Source organism: Andrena cerasifolii, chromosome 14, assembly GCF_050908995.1.
Source record: "Andrena cerasifolii isolate SP2316 chromosome 14, iyAndCera1_principal, whole genome shotgun sequence".
In the NCBI taxonomy this organism is placed as follows: Eukaryota; Metazoa; Arthropoda; class Insecta; order Hymenoptera; family Andrenidae; genus Andrena; species Andrena cerasifolii.
This window is the reverse complement of record NC_135131.1, coordinates 637,768-654,305: the sequence shown is the minus strand read 5'-3', so window position 1 is coordinate 654,305 and position 16,538 is coordinate 637,768. Positions and strand designations below refer to the sequence as shown.

General features: G+C 34.9%; 3 protein-coding genes across 8 annotated transcripts in view; 2 read left to right on the top strand and 1 right to left on the bottom strand.

The window, feature by feature from the left end:
• Tyf (twenty-four) overlaps positions 1-3,713 on the bottom strand; it is an 81,686-nt gene extending 77,973 nt beyond the window's left edge. For 2 of the 5 annotated variants that reach the window (XM_076826193.1, XM_076826195.1), the window contains exon 1: positions 2,856-3,710. In XM_076826193.1, coding sequence (XP_076682308.1) covers positions 2,856-3,122 — 267 coding nt within the window. In that variant the 5' untranslated portion in view covers positions 3,123-3,710. Of the gene's footprint in view, positions 1-2,855 lie in introns of all 5 variants that reach the window. The other 3 variants (XM_076826196.1, XM_076826192.1, XM_076826191.1) reach the window with 3 other exon arrangements.
• The window catches only part of LOC143376213 (uncharacterized), a 233,057-nt gene that overhangs the window by 182,218 nt on the left and 34,301 nt on the right, over positions 1-16,538 (top strand). The window lies entirely within an intron of this gene.
• On the top strand, positions 5,366-9,278 carry Pis (phosphatidylinositol synthase). Of its 2 annotated transcripts, none has more exons than XM_076826359.1 (5): positions 5,366-5,510; positions 5,580-5,693; positions 7,526-7,814; positions 7,912-8,075; positions 8,156-9,278. In XM_076826359.1, exons 2-5 carry the CDS (start codon positions 5,648-5,650, stop codon positions 8,308-8,310), a joined length of 654 nt encoding a protein of 217 aa, XP_076682474.1. In that variant the 5' UTR covers positions 5,366-5,510; positions 5,580-5,647; the 3' UTR covers positions 8,311-9,278. The 2 variants fall into 2 exon arrangements, with proteins under 2 accessions (XP_076682474.1, XP_076682473.1); XM_076826358.1 differs by having other exon boundaries at positions 5,366-5,520.

The window sequence follows — 16,538 nt, the reverse complement described above, 5'->3', positions numbered from 1 at the left end:
ACGTAGCCAACGATACGCTATCACTATTCAGAAGAAATAATATCGGCAGTATCGAGAATATGTTGCCGATTTAAATGCTACTGTGACGAGCGGGCGCGGCGCGCTCTTCTCAGCATGGCCGCCACCATTACACTAAGAACACGGCCATTCCAGGATCGTAACATGTAGGGGTCCCTCGATATTCGCATTCGCATTCGTTAACTTTTTGTCCATCTACACATTGGTCGCGAAAATATTCGAACGCTCGCAGTCAATTCTACGCTGGACAAGAATATGTGTAATTGAGAAAATTTTAGAAAAGTGTGGTAATTATGAAACACTACTTAGTCAGAATGTACGTTATGAGTTATAACAGTCACAAAAAAACACTTAAACGATAAATTATTATTGTATCATTAGAGTTTTCAATGTTCATTAAAACCACCTTTAACATTAATTATATGCAATAATACAGTAATGTATGATATGTGCTTATTTTACATTGCAACCTGCATTTAAGGAGACCTTTCGGTCTAAAAGTCGTTTTTTTTTTGTATTTCATTTGTCGAATGTTCAACCTTTTAAGAATATGTGCTTAAAAGGATTTGTTGAAATTCCTAAAATTCCCGATGTTATAGACATTTAAGTAGCGGCAAATGCATGGGCAACAACCGGCCAATCGGCGTCTACGTAAAACTTTAAACGCGTTTTTCTCGAAACAGTGTTCTCAAAACGGTGAGACCTGTATTTGCAAAAGTTATTATCCGATTCGACTGAATTTTTTTTTTTATTTTGAAGAATATACTTCTGGCTAGGGGGGATACCAGAAAAAAATACAAAAAATTGAATATTTATAATTTTCAAAGGCGTTGAAAGGATGAAAAATATAAGGAAAAAGTGATTTCAAACTTCAAGCGTCGTTATTTTCTAAAAAAAATGTAATTTTGTAATTTTATCTGGTTCCTGCCCTAGCAAAAAGTATATTCTTTAAAATAAAGAAGTTTTAGTCGAATCAGATAATAACTTTTGGAGATGCAGGTCCCACCGATTGGGATGAATTTTTTGACGCTTTGATTTTAACAACTCCCCAGTGCCGTCTGCAATGATTAATTATAAAACAAAAAATATATTTCTATAATTTAAGACATCCTTAATACAATGCAAGAAATCCCATTAAATTATATGTAGTAGTTTTCCTTTAATTATTTCCTAAAAATCACCTATTTTTTTGGGTTCTAGACTGGAAGGTCCCCTTAAAGCAAATACAAATTCATAAAACGTTTTGTATTCGTTATACAAATTACCACAATTCTTTCAAATTTTTGTCACTGGAATACTGACGGTTTGACTATGTAACTTATCTGTTTGCACGTAGGGTATTGTTTAGTACAGTTTGTAGTTGCTCTTATACCTTACTGTATATTATATACATAGTTGTGTACCCACACGCATTATACATGTAAGGTGAATGTCCCAATTTCTGCTGATTTAAGAGGTAACTCGTCATAAAGAAGGTGTAAAAAATTTGTTCGTGATCAAAATTTGCAGAGTAATTGATTAATTCTTTAATAATAAATCAACCAATTCAAAAACTAGTTAAGAAAGATATTTCAAGATGTTTCACTATTAGTAATTTGTAATTAAATATATGTAATATTTGTAACTTAATATAATGCTCTAAATGTCCGTGTTTCTGCTCATGAAAGATAGCGATGTATGTATTGCTCGTGCAACAGTCGTGTAAATGTTTAAATAATTTAGAATTATTTTCTAGCAACTATAATACAAACGTAACGCATATAATAATGAGAAAAATACGAAATGAGCAGAAATGGGGACATGAGCAGAAATTGGGACATTCACCTTATATATGTATATAATTTATCCAAATAAATTACATGCACGTAACATTGTAATGTTAAAATTACGAATGGATTATATGTCTGCTTTTTGTTTTGTTTAACATGCATGAAATTAAATGGCACAGAATTACTTTACTCTATTACATTCAATTTGAGAGCTCTAATTATTAATTTGCTGTTCCATTGTTAGACTTATATCGCTAAAGATTTAAATGAAATTATTCTACCACCGATAAAATAAAAATATTGTAGGATTGGCAATATTCATGCTATAATTTAATTTCTTGATTATTCAAGAAATAATATTAAAGGTCCAAATAGATATATAGTAATAATTTCTATAATCACATTTTTCACCCTCACTTTTCTTATCATTAGCATTTTGCATGTGACCTACGCTACATAAGCATTCAGAATTAATATTTTATGAAGTCAATCCATAATAATACATAGTAGAAAACATATTAATTGGAAAAGAAATGATTGATCACTATGATTAACTTGATAATATAGTAATATACCTAGATCTGGTTGATTTACCTATCTCACATTTGAAATTAATTTAAATTAAAAGCAGAAAACTATTAACTGATTAGGAATCGTGAGATTTGATTGCTGAAGAATGTATTATAATAAACGTGAATTATTGCAACAGACATACAATTTGTACCTATATATTTTACAAATTAGCAGATGTAACTAAAATGAGAAATAGAATTGGGAAATGTTATTATATTACTATGTGTAATTCCATACTTTTCATTCCTATTGTTAATAGGCAATATGTATGTTGTATAGCATTGGGAATTAAGATTAAGATATTTTGGTGCCTAGTACTAATATATGATTTTTCGTAATTTAGTTCATTCAACTGATATATATATACATACATACATACATACTTTTCACTTGCAAATAACTAAGATGTTCTGTATTTATATGGTAGTTAATCTTTTCATATCACTATCTAAAGATCGTTAGTTGGTTGAATACATCACCATACTTATAACTCACCTGTTTATTATCCGAAGTAACACAGGTTGATGCACTCTGACTTGTTGAATCTGTATTGGTATCAATGTTTGTTGAAGCACTTTCTGTGTTCAAAGTCTGATTAGTAATAGTCTCAACACCTACCACTGAATTTTCAATATCTGTTTCATTAGAAATATCACTACGGTTATTTTCAGCAGTTTTATCGGGAGCTACTGGTTCTTGACGATGTTCCGGCCCTGGGGCCATTTTGATCGAAATTGACAGCGCTGTGTCCGCTGTGCTCATAGCTTCCTCATCGTTTCTCTTTGGTGTTTTCAAGGTCTAACGACCCCTTCGGACCGATCGCAACTTGAGATCCTTACATTTCGCATTACGTGAATTGTGTTGGTTTCGTTTTAAGTTTATTAAACTATCATAACCATCACTTCCATGTAGACGACAGGATTTTCACTGTTCCGAAGTTACACAAGATTAGGACCGAACGCCTTACCAGATCGGGAATTTAGAACGTTTCACTCGGCTTATGAAACCGTATACAAACGGTAATTATTATTTTTATGAAAATTATATTAAATTCAATTGAAGGTCTTTCCAATGTGCTCGACTTTTACGCGCGTACTACGCGCAGTGCGAAGGTAACAAAAATGGCACCGTCTGCTATCTAGTGTCGTGATTGTCGGTCAATTGGAAAAGTATTATATTCTGTTGATTTTCCCCCAATTATACCGCTTTATACCTTAATTCAGCTTATACGTGTCTTTTATGTGTTAAGGTTACATGTACAATTTATCTTTGCTCTTTAATACAAACAATCTTTCATTGTAAGGTTATTTCAGAGTTACTTGCCAACTTCGACTACAAACTATTGATGAGTACGTTATACATTCTACCAAATTGGAATATACATTATACTTGCTGTATCAATAACTGACAACTGTTTATTTTTTTTTGTTCGTGTAATACATTTATCGGAAGAAAAATTCGGAAATAATAAGAATACAAATTCGAACTGTACGCCGTTTCATTATCCATACAGGTACTTGTACCTTGAAGTAATTTCTGGCTTTTTCGTAATCAGTACACTTTATGATTTATTAGCAAACGAACGAATTTTTAATTATGATTAAAAATGTATTGAAACAATTCGATTTGTGCCACAAGTATAATAGTGGTTATACCATAAAACGTACAATATAAAACCATTGGCAAAGCTCTTTATCGCATTTGTCAGCATTTCATCTTGAAAATGGAAAATCTCATATTCTCGGTTGACATATTAAACTGATTTGCATTCCGTTACAGTTTGTGGAGAAGGCATTTAAGAAAGTCCAATTTTAGTGTAACAGCATGAGGTTGATAATCGCCGTGCTTCAGAGTGCTCATTAACTCAAAATGGCCGCTATCGATATTAAGCTACACATTTTCTCTCGTGTACGCAGCTACGCGAATCGCTTTCTTCAAATAAAATGCAATTTACTGTTAGTGATTTTCCAACCGGACATATACGGATGAAAAACGCGAAAATATGTTTGTTCAAAGCTGCGACAATGTTTTTGGCACTGCTTGTACACACACCGAGAACTATACAGTTCATTCTTGTCACTGTTCTGTTGTATACGGGCCTTGGAAAACACCAAAATCACTTTTAAAACAATTCACTGACAATGAAGGTACGCCTCATGAAGTGACAAGTAGCCTGATCATACCATCGGAGTGCATTCGAAAATCATTGGTAAAGTATCGATCGCATAATGTTACTTCTGTACACACACTTTCTCAGGGCCACACAAATTCTATTTATTTAGACTGTCTTTTGCAAGAATACTCTATTCAAAGACGAACAGGAAATTTCGCTAATGAGAGTCCGTTTCAAATGTAACAATAACTATTTATGCCCGAGTAAAGGGAAAGTAGCCCACCCCAAAACTTTATATGATAATGCCCGAGTCCATCTGTACAGTCAATTTTATCACTGGAACATTTTGCTCAATTTCACTATCAGACGAAGATTGTTCTGAGTTAATCACATTGGAAATAAGTTACGGGAAAACTGACGTAAATCTGCAGACAGTTTTCTCTCGACACAATAAACGATTGCTTTTGCGCAGAGAAACGGCGGACCAGCCGTTTAGCCTCCGAAAATGTCGTCTGGTTTCAGGAGCGTAACTAAATGTCAAGCTGTATTTAGCAATTGCTATTTTACAGTCTATTGGAAATGATTGTCCTTGATATTGTTAAAATAGGTTGTCAATGATAAATCTTTGCAATTTGAATGACGACAAGTTTTTTTTGGTCGCGAACCAGATTTGTTCAAGGATGTGCGATTGTTACGTTAAAAAAATGTTTGCAGGCTTATTTTTTGGAATAATTATACACTAGCATGAAAATTACATATTATAAAAGCCATGATTTTTTTTTAATTTTGTAATGTATCTACCAGTTAAATAAAATTGTATAGAACCTATGGGTAGGCTGATTGATACAACACTGTTGCGTATCTGCGTCACCGAAATCGATATATCTAGAACTCGATTATGGTGCGATATGTGATTCTCGATTCTGACAATTCATTCACGTTGTATACCTATATATTGCTATACGTTTCTTTACTGGTAATTCGGATTAAATTGGAGAGCACAGTGTGTAACAGCAGCCGCAGGGGGTTGTTAGAAAGTAACGTAAGGTGAGAATAAAAAAAGATATTATATGACACGAAAAGATAAATACACTCTTTACGCTCAGTTACAGGTTACGGGTGACAAATTTCGTTACATTTCCCACAAAGCCGAAAGATATTCAGAGGCGGCAAAATGACGAAATCGGAGAATATATTTCTATTTGTGCCCAATATTATTGGTAAATAAATATTTTTACATTTTAGCAGTTTGGTTAGTTAATAATCATTTGTGTTTCATAATAAATCTCTTATATGTGAGGCATTGAGAGCAAAAACGGACTAACCCATATAAAAGAAAAATTAATTTTTCCTATCTTATATGATTAGTATAGCCTATTGGAATACATTATTGCTACTAGGGTAGATGTCCCAATTACCGTGCTTTAACACCGACTTGCTCGCAAATTAATTACTGACTTCTCTTTAATTTTGCTTGGTGAAAATTTATATTGGTGTTTTGAACTTTTCTCTTTATTAAGGCATTTTTTCGAATTGAAAATGTTAATTTTTCATATATTTTTTTAATTGAAATAAAAATACATGTTTTTGTCCCAATTACCGTGCCCTGAAAAATGCGTTGTCCCTATTCCCGTGCCCCCAATTACCGTGCCTTTTTTTGAATAGCGTACCCCCGGTTAGGTTATGTCTTTGAACATTGAACTGTTCTAAACATTTTTTTGCTCTACGAGAGGTGTTTTTATGTAATTTTAATATGACCTTTTCATTACAAAAGCAAAATATGCAAATATAAATTTCTGTTCACCCGTTCTGAGAAACGAAAGTAAGGTTAGGTTTAGCAGTTATAGAGGGAGCCAGTGGGATTCGAGGGGCACGGTAATAGGGACAAGCGTTAAATTCCTGTCTCAATTACCGGATTCACTTTAAAAATAAGAAAACGTTTCAAAAGTGCTCATATTGCTATTTTTTCATAAAATTTGAACCTTTTATGATATAATAAATACTTTACATAAGTGCAAATCATGATAATTATCAATTTATTCACTTCTGTAAAGTACGTCACCGGAAACGGTAAGGATTTAGGTAAATCCATCGAAATCTTCATATGCATTTTTGATTTTTTTTTACTATGCTTTAATTGTTTAAAAATGCAACATTCTCGTTTGTAACACATACATTAATAGTTTAACTTAATTAAAAAAAATTCTTTCCTTATTTATTTATACGAGTTTTTTTATACGGCTTCTTTAAGCATAAAGGCACCGTAATTGGAACATCTACCCTAACTGAATTCCGCAAAAGAAGTGGGTTAGTCCGTTTTTGCTCTCAATGCCTCATATGTATTATATATTGGAAAACACAAAACAATAGATATAGAATTGTTGATGGGTATACATAGTGTGTGTGTGTGTATTTCACTTTTAAATTCTAGTAACAAAGGTATTTATTTTGTATACGGCAGTATAATTTTTTTTAGAAGTTATTTTATAATATTAAAATATTAAAAGTTATTCACTATTTGTTGTTGGATTCACTATTTAGTAGTATATATCACACTTTTATTCAATTTATTGAAAAGCAAGATTTGAAATGAACTTGCATAAAGATAAGTAATTAAATTCGAACATTCTATGTTTGAAAGATCCTTAGGATCTCTACTTCATGAAAAAGAAGAAAAATTTTATCCCTATCCATTATATTAAAAATCTGCATAATTATTTTTAGTTTGTTTTTCAAATAATATCGAATCAAATAATATATAAAAGATGGGACTGCAAGCATAACACTTTGAAGACTTCTTATATTGATTTAGAATAATCCATACATCAATTCTTTTATGTAAGACTCTAATACGTTCAAAATATCACATAAATACTGTTTAACTAATAACATAATTTTTATATAAATGTTCAACTACATTTCTGCAGAAATAGTAAATAAATTGAAAAATATGAAAAACTTATAATAAAATATATATATATATATATATATATACACACACACACGTGTAAATAATATTATTATGGGCATGATAATATGTATCTGTTAACAGGGTATGGCAGAGTAATTTTGGCTCTTGTATCCTTTTATTTTATGCCAACCAACTATATTATCGCATTATGGTGCTATATTATTAGTGCACTATTAGATGCGGTGGATGGGCATGCAGCAAGGTACTTTAATCAAGGTACCAAATTTGGTGCTATGTTAGACCAATTAACTGATCGGGTTGGTACCATGTGTCTATTAGCTACGTTATGTGTACTTTATCCGTCATATACATTTTGGTTTCAATTGAGTATGGCCATCGATATTGCTTGCCACTGGATATATTTGCACACGTGAGGATAAATTCTAACATATTTACACATATGCCATACTATTTATATGAAGGTACAAACAAACAAAGTACTATCTTATAGAATTCTCTTATAATAGGTCCATGTTGCAAGGAAAGACAAGTCATAAATTTATTGATATGTCTGAAAATCCGATTATGAGAGTATATTATACTAATCGCATGGTCTTATTTATTATGTGTGCTGGTAATGAGGCCTTTTATGCTGCTTTGTACCTCCTTTATTTTACAGAAGGACCTATTTGTAAGTCATTATATTTCTACACAAACTCTTATTATTAACAGCGATATTTTGAATCTTAAATAAATCGTTTCTTGTTTCAGTGGCCGGTATAAGTTTATTCAGATTTATTATGTATGTCTCAGCACCCATAGCTTTTCTTAAAGCTGGTATTTCATTGTTACATGGATATGTATCCTGTATTAATTTGAGTATAATTGATCTGAATGATAGACAAGAACGGCTAAAAGGAAATTAAATTATTGTATCATCCAACATTTCCTAGTTGAACTAAATGTGATTAATTCATCTTCCTAATTTATCCTTTATTGTATATAAATGTATGTTTACATTATACTTTGACAAGTTAATGCAATGATTCCATATGCTACATTTAAAAAGCCTAATTTCACCAACTATTTTAATATGAAATAGATATACAATGCCAGTCATTATTTTATCTTTGTTTTACTAATAACTAGCATGCTACGAGAATTACACATTATTTTCCAATAAAACTAAGATTTAAATCGTGTTGAACAACCAGATTTCTATACTGAATATCAATTTGGTACGTTTTATTATCACTTTGTATTCGATAGACTGTTTTCTACTTTTAAGCTATTCATTGGAAAATAATTTTATAGAAACAAGGTTACTAAAAAAGATATGAAATTAAAAAGAAAATAATAATTAAAACCGACATTTCTGGTTTTAAAGTGCTTTAATAGAATTTAATTTACCATGACATGAAATAGATATACAATGCCAGTCATTATTTTATCTTTGTTTTACTAATAACTAGCATGCTACGAGAATTACACATTATTTCCCAATGAAACTAAGATTTAAATCGTGTTAAACAACCAGATTTCTATACTGAATATCAATTTGGTACGTTTTATTATCACTTTGTATTCGATAGACTGTTCTCTACTTTTAAGCTATTCATTGGAAAATAATTTTGTAGAAACAAGGTTACTAAAAAGATATGAAATTAAAAAGAAAATAATAATTAAAACCGACATTCCTGGTTTTAAAGTGCTTTAATAGAATTTAATTTACCATGATATAATACTCCATTGTTGTATATGTTGTATGTTATAATACTATACTTTTGTTGCATTTTATAGTTTATTAGTCAATGACGTACCTGTAATGTAAAAATCTGATGTGGCAAATGTATAAAACTTTAAGAAGATATTTAATAAATATTTTTGTTCCTCATATAGTGTTGACATTCTCTTTATTACATCATAATTATTCATACAAAGTATTATAAACATTCATAGGTTTATGATATACGAATAAAGCACACAGAATGATTGTCATATTGCTCGGTACATACAATGAAATTAACTATCATTAGTCAGAAGTACTATTAACACACATCTTTCAGTATATGTGTTAATTCCTTGGTAACTATAATAGTTTTATTAATACTAGGTTGTTGAGTAAGTTCTGCCCCTTAAGGGGGTAGACACGGGTAATGCAGCTCGCTGTATACCGACACAATCTGGCCCGAAACATGGGTTTGGGGGCATACGTTGTTTGTCCTTATATGAGCAAATTTTGGGCTGGGCGAGGTCTCATTCGAAAGATGAAGGTTCAATGCAGCCCGCTCTGGTCATGGTTCGACGAGATTGTGTTGATATCTAATAATATGAGTGTTGAAAGTAGAGCAAAAGTCGACAAAATACACCCGCATGAATCCAAGTATTTTTAGGTCACTAAAAGAGTTTTGTGACTCAAACGATGACCAGAACGGGCTGCATTGAACCTTCCTCTTTCGAATGAGACCTCACCCAGTCCAAAATCTGCTCATATAAGGACAAACAATGTATGTCCATGATTGCATTCCCAAATACGAGTTCCGCCATATTCGCGATAATACAGAGCAAGTCACGTGACAAATTTAGTTGAGGTAGTGGATACGAGATGGCGCCTACTCGGGAGGACTGACAACGTGGAATCATAGCAAAACTGAAGAGTTAGCTGAATACATGTGCCACAGTAAAAGCGTGATGCAGTCAATGTATCCATTTTCGTACGATTAGAGGTTAGGTTATATGCATCTTAGGCATACATTGACTACGAACTGCTGGGAACTGTATATATTTACTAAATTAACGGTTTTACAGTAACACATACATCACTTGAAATCGCTGTCGTATTTATGTTATAATTATATGGCCACATTATTGGAAATAAAAAAAGAGAGATTGAAACTTTTTTCATCATCTTTTCAGAATATGGATGTTACAGTAATTATTTGAAATATTGCTCTTATTATTATTCTTCTTTATTCTTCCGACTATTGTATAGAACATATAATAAGAATAAGTCTCCAAATCAGTCAACATTTGACTCCCTGACCTTTTTTGTAAACCTTTACGGTCCTATCTCCTAAGTTAAATAGTCCTTAGATAATATTTAAAATGCAGACAGGGTTAAAAAAAATAAAACAACATAAAATAATAGATGTGACTTATTCTAATTTCACTCAGCAAATACCTGTATGTTGAAAATAGGAAAACGTTTTTGTTTACAGCGTGAAGTTTAAATTACAACACAATCGGCTGGTGAAATCCAGGGCACAGTGTAAAGGAATTTGAGCAGAAAGAAAAGAAAATTCGACATTGTATCACGTTTGCTCTCATTACGATTAGGAAAATGTTATGAATATTTGAAAAAAAATGTTTATGCAGAAAAAACTAAAAGTAAAAAAGTTAAGCCCTTATTGTTATTGAAAAGTTGTTGTGTATCTGCAGGGTTGCCAGCAACATTATCCAGGACCACTTATTTAGCGGAGAGGAACACCCACAGGAGCGGTGGTAATGTGTGCGTCAGCAACGTCTTCACGCACACGTTACCACCACTCCTGTAGGTGTTCCCCTTCCGCTAAGTAAGTGGTCTTGCATAATGTTGCTGGCAACGCTGTGTATCTGTGTTAGCAGACCAAGGCGCTGGCTTTATTTCTCGGCTGCTATGACGCCCGTTCTATCCTTCTCTTTTACGACCCATCGACAGCGACAAAGAAACCGCGAGCCATCGCGAGCATCGGAGAATACTGATCGCTGAATACCTATACCTATTTACATCGTACAAATTAAATTTCGAACCGAAGTTCGATGCGACAGAATTTACTGAATACGTATAACACTCTCTCCTTTTTAATCTTTTATTACTTACGAATTACCATTTGGGATTTTGGTGAAACTGGTATACGTTGTAGTCTTTAGTGATATATAAACGTATTTGAAAGGATTTTTAAAAATTTTCACAATTGTGGGAATTTACTTTTTTTCATTAACTTATAACTGTTGAACTAAATAAGAGACAGGTCAGAATGAGCTTTTGGGTGCTTACAGTAGGGAAATAAGTGTACCTAATAAAAATTATGACGCTTAAAAAAAACAAATTTTAGACCATTTATTTTGGAATTGTTCTCAACAAATGCAATTTTATACTAGCAGGGCACTATTTCAAAATTTGAAGAAAAAAATGAGGATATAGGCCTACTACTTATGCTCTTTACGGACACGTTTTTAGAAACGCGGAGACTTTAAAATTGGTCGCATGCAAATTAATTGAATGTGACGCTGCGTCGTTCAGCACCGGCTCGTCTGGCTGAGCCGTGCGTACTACAATATGGAACTATCTATTTCTTTACTTCCTATCCTTACATGGCCTTGAAAGTCATTGTATACCATATGGTTGAATTTGTCGAGCCGGTGCTGGGCGATACAGCGTCACATTCAATTAATTTTCTTTTGGCCAATTTTAAAGTGTCCGTATTTCTGAAAACGGGTCCGTAAAAGGGACAAATAGGACTATACCCTTATTTTTTTTCTTCAAATTTTTAAATAGTGCCCCGCTATTAAATCATGGCATTTGTTTAGAACAATTGCAAAATAAATTTTAAAAAATTTGTTTTTCTTCATGAAATAATTTTTGTTAAGTACTCTTATGTCTTCATTGTAAGCACCCAAAGGCTCATTTTGATCAGTTTGTTAGTTCAACAGTTATAATTTTTTTAAAAAAAAAGTTAACATTATATTTCAAAGAGCTGTAAGATCCACAATTTTTTACATTTTGAAAAATCCGTCGAGATATGCTTATATGTCCCTAAAGACTACAACATATCCAAGTTTCATCTAAATCTGAAATGTTACTCCGAAAAGTGTCCGATTTCGCATGGAACGACCCATGTATTTCACTCGGCTCAGAAATATCATTTCAACTACCACAAATGCAGGGTGGAGGAGGTACCCCTTCCATGACGCCGACCGGACTACTGAAAATGCACAGGCTGAATGCGCGTGATTATTATATGGTTGGCTCCTCAAAGTGACAGAAAATATAACCTATATATATGCTATATGACAATAAATGTTTAGTGGCTATTTCGTTCTTTTACGCTACATTTGTGAACCTTTTATCATCCTTCTAAAACATTATTATTACGCCGCAATAGTATCTTTAGGAAATCGGGTATAGCATATAGGTTATATTTTCTGTCACTTCGAGAAGCCGACCACATATTTATCACGCGCATCCAGCCTGCGCATTTCCAGAAGCGGATTTTCTGTCCTCGAAGTGACAGAAAATATAACCTAATTGCTATACTGGATTTCCAGAAGATGCTGTTGCGGCGTAATAATAATGTTTTGGGAGGATGCTAAAAAGTTCACAAATGTTTCGTAAAAGAACGAAATAGCCACTAAACATTTGTTGTCATATAGCTTATAGTTAGGTTATATTTTCTGTCACTTCGAGGAACCGACCACATAATAATTACGCGCATCCAGCCAGCGCATTTTCACTAGTCCAATTCAACATCCACCAAATTTTATATATAATGTTTGTTCATAACTGCTTTCTGCATAGGACGTGTAATAAGTGTATTTCATGTTCTGTTTCGGTGCTTTGCCAATAAAAAAATGTCTAAACTAACAAACTTCATTTTCTGGGGACATCTCCTCATCTATTTGTCCTTTTCACTTATAATTCCTTACTGCTAACGTAGAATATTGTACCATAAGCACATTTTAAGTAATTAAAATGTACAATGAATTTTCTACGTTTGCAGTACCAGTCCTGATAACCATTTGTCTCCAATCTGACATCAGATTGGGAGCAGGGTCTGGCACGGGAGCGCAGAATCTGACGACAGAACTGCAGCAGTCTGTGTCCGCATTTGGCTGCGATCTGATGTGCAGAGCCTGAGGTGCAGTGCCTGATGTCAGATGGACAGCAGATCGACAGCAGATTTCGCCGCCTGCTAGGCACAGCAACAGCGCCATCTGTAGGCAATTGCTTGGTAATTCTGGATCTCAGATGGCGCTGTTGCTGTGCCTAGCAGACGGCGAAATCTGCTGTCGATCTGCTGTCCATCTGACATCAGGCACTGCACCTCGGGCTCTGCACATCAGAACGCAGCCAAATGCGGACACAGACTGCTGCAGTTCTGACGTCAGATTCTGCTGCCAGATCTGGCTATCAGGGAGCCGACTTTCCGTTTAAATTTTTATAAGTACAACGCAACAGCTGAGAATTTCCTTCCTTATTCAGAATAAAATACGGAAATAGCAAACAGCTCCCTCTCGCGTGCACCAGGCAGCGGCGTATCTATGGGTAATACCATTTCAGTGAAGAAAAAACCTGCTGTAATACCGACCTGCCAAATCGGCCAGGTCACGTGACATGTCTACCCCCTTAAGAGATTACAGTATAGAGAGTATTGTATATTAAAAATTCAATTTTTCACACCTTATACTCACAACACACTTTATATTTATCAGTGACTTAACGATGTCAAACCCCCTTTCAAGGCTGAAAGGCATGAAAGAAAGACTATGTACCATTGTGTGTATGTATCATTACTGTTCCCCTTGGGGTTACAAGTGTTGCGCGATTCTTTGGGGATTTTGTAATTACACGGCGGGTTCGTGCCCGTGGAGTGCTGAAGCACTCGGCTCGCGAGTTTGTGCGGGAATTTAAATGGTTGGAGAAAAATAAAGTGAAACACTTCTGAATAAATTTCTATGTTCTGATTTTAATTGGTAGCTAGACGTTACCTGTACTGCTAACAAATTCGATCTGCCGTTTCTACAAAGACGCTCCTCGCTTGTGCCCTCTCAGTGCCCTACTCCTCTGACTCTGGGGCATCCTTCGAAGTTCCTCCTCAGGTCCTTTCGTCGAATCAAAACGATGACATCCCTCAAGCTTCGTTAGTGGGTTGTCCTCTAGGCGTCTCTCCGTCCTTGGTCCTTCCTTCGCGCTTCCCTCCACTCTCGGCTAGTGGTCGAGGCACGCTTTCCGATTACATAAGCTACTTACATTACATACATACAGGGTCATGCGTTAAAACTGTAACCTACGCGCGCGCGAACAGGTAAAATGGCAACAGCGCCTCACGGACGCATCCGCTACAACCATGCACCGGCCCGGCGTTCGGTGGGTTGCCAGCGAACGCTGGACAGCAGTGATGCCCAAGCTTTTAAAATTTTAGGAATTAACGTCGCAAAGAGCTATTTGGAATTTCCCGGCCCGGGTTGAAGAATTTGGGGCCTTTTTCGTATAACTTTTGAACTATAAAATATATTGCAATGCAATTGGCGCCGAAAAATGGGGTAAAAATTATTCCCTCTTAATTATGGATAATTTAAAATATTTTACGTTTACTTAATTTTTCTTTTATCAATTTTTTAACCATAATTGTTGTGAAAAACTTTTGCAAACCGTTTATTTGATACTGTATTTAATGCTCTTTTTAAAATTCGTGGTGTTGATAAACAATAGGCTAGTTGTTTCTGTATCATTACTTTCATAAATTGAGAAATTAAATGTTTATTCAATTATGTGTTAGTTCTGCAAGCCTCAGAATCTATTGTTCTGGTTTGCTTTTTTTATAATTTTATCCTTAATGCAGTAGATGCATAGATCGGTCGTAACGGGTAACTAACGGGACGTGTCTTTGATTGTACCGGTGTTTGAAGTTTTTTCTACAATTTTGTGCCTGAATGTTTTAACTTCTTAGCTACTCAACGTCACGCCTATACCGGCTTCCGTTAATGTCATTTTTTGGAATGATGAGCCATTATTGTGGTTTTACACGCAGGTGGCGAAAAATCTCTCTGTACAGGGGTATAGCGCCGCGGTCGACCCTGTCGTAGCTAAAATTTTTTAAATTGAGACGGGTACGAGATCAGTGAACATTATTTTCAAACCTCATTGCAGTTATCTGGGGTGCGAGTAGTAAACCGATCATAAAAGCGGAGCGCGCGGCTCGCTTACCTGGGTTAGGAAATGCCGCACAGCTCCTTGGTACGTTAATTTAAAAGAGACTATCCTAAAATTTTCGAAGCTCGGGCATCACTGGTGTCCAGCGGTCGCTGGCAGCCCTCCGAACGCCGGGCCGATGAATGGTTGTATTAGAATGCGTCCGTGAGGCGGTGTTGCCATTTCGTCCGTTCGCGCGCGCGTAGGTTGCAGTTTTAACGGATGACCCTGTATCTAAAAGGTAGGTAAGCGCAACCCTCAGGGTCAAGAAGACGTCACCCGAACAAAGTTTATGACTTTATGAATTTCGGCCTTTCCCGACCGAAGTTTTTACCCTTACAGGACACCGGCAATTATTGAAAGCGAAGACAGAATTTTTAGTGGTTTTACGAGACGAGCCACTGCCCGCTCGACGAAATTTGCCACGCAGATGTGGAAGGAAAAGTTAAGCTATTTACTATCTTCGCCTGGCCTAACTGTAGTTTTGAAAGTTATTGAATGCAACCTCAGGCTCTCGTACGCCTTTGAGTTCAGGTATCAGCTACTAATATTGTACGAGTACGTTCGAAAACTGGCAAGGAAAAACTCTCGAGAGGCACAACACGCTCTACATGTTTATGAGTCTTGGCAATAAACTCTTCCTCGTCCTCCGTTTCGATCTCGTTTAAAACCTTCCAGATGTGCTGCTCGCTTCGAACCCTTTCCGCTACAAAGGATTGTGAATTACGCTCTACATCTAGCCTCGATATCCCTATGTCTTATAGCTAACTTAATGCAATCACACATATTTACACCAGCGGAAACCGCAACACAAGATAGGGATGTTCAATTCCGATTCGATTCTTCAAAAGATCGGTTTTTCTGGTTAAAAGATCGATCTTTTGAATCGATTATCCGCTGTTCGATTTTTCTGAGAATCGATTCTTTACACTAAGAATCGAGAACCGATTTTTCTTTCTTCAACATTATTGTTTAATTCGCATTGCAATACTTTGATATTTCACGATTATGTTTTCATATCATGCCTTTGCATTAAATGTTTCCCCTTTTCCTCACAGCATGTTAAGGGAGTGTTGGTTAAATATTGTCAACTCTGCTCTGAGATGGCGCTGAGAGCGCCGTCACACGCCAAGCGGGTCTTCCCCTTGGCGTATATTTCCTATATTCTTTGTTCCCTTTCTGACTTTCTTTTGTTCTTATATA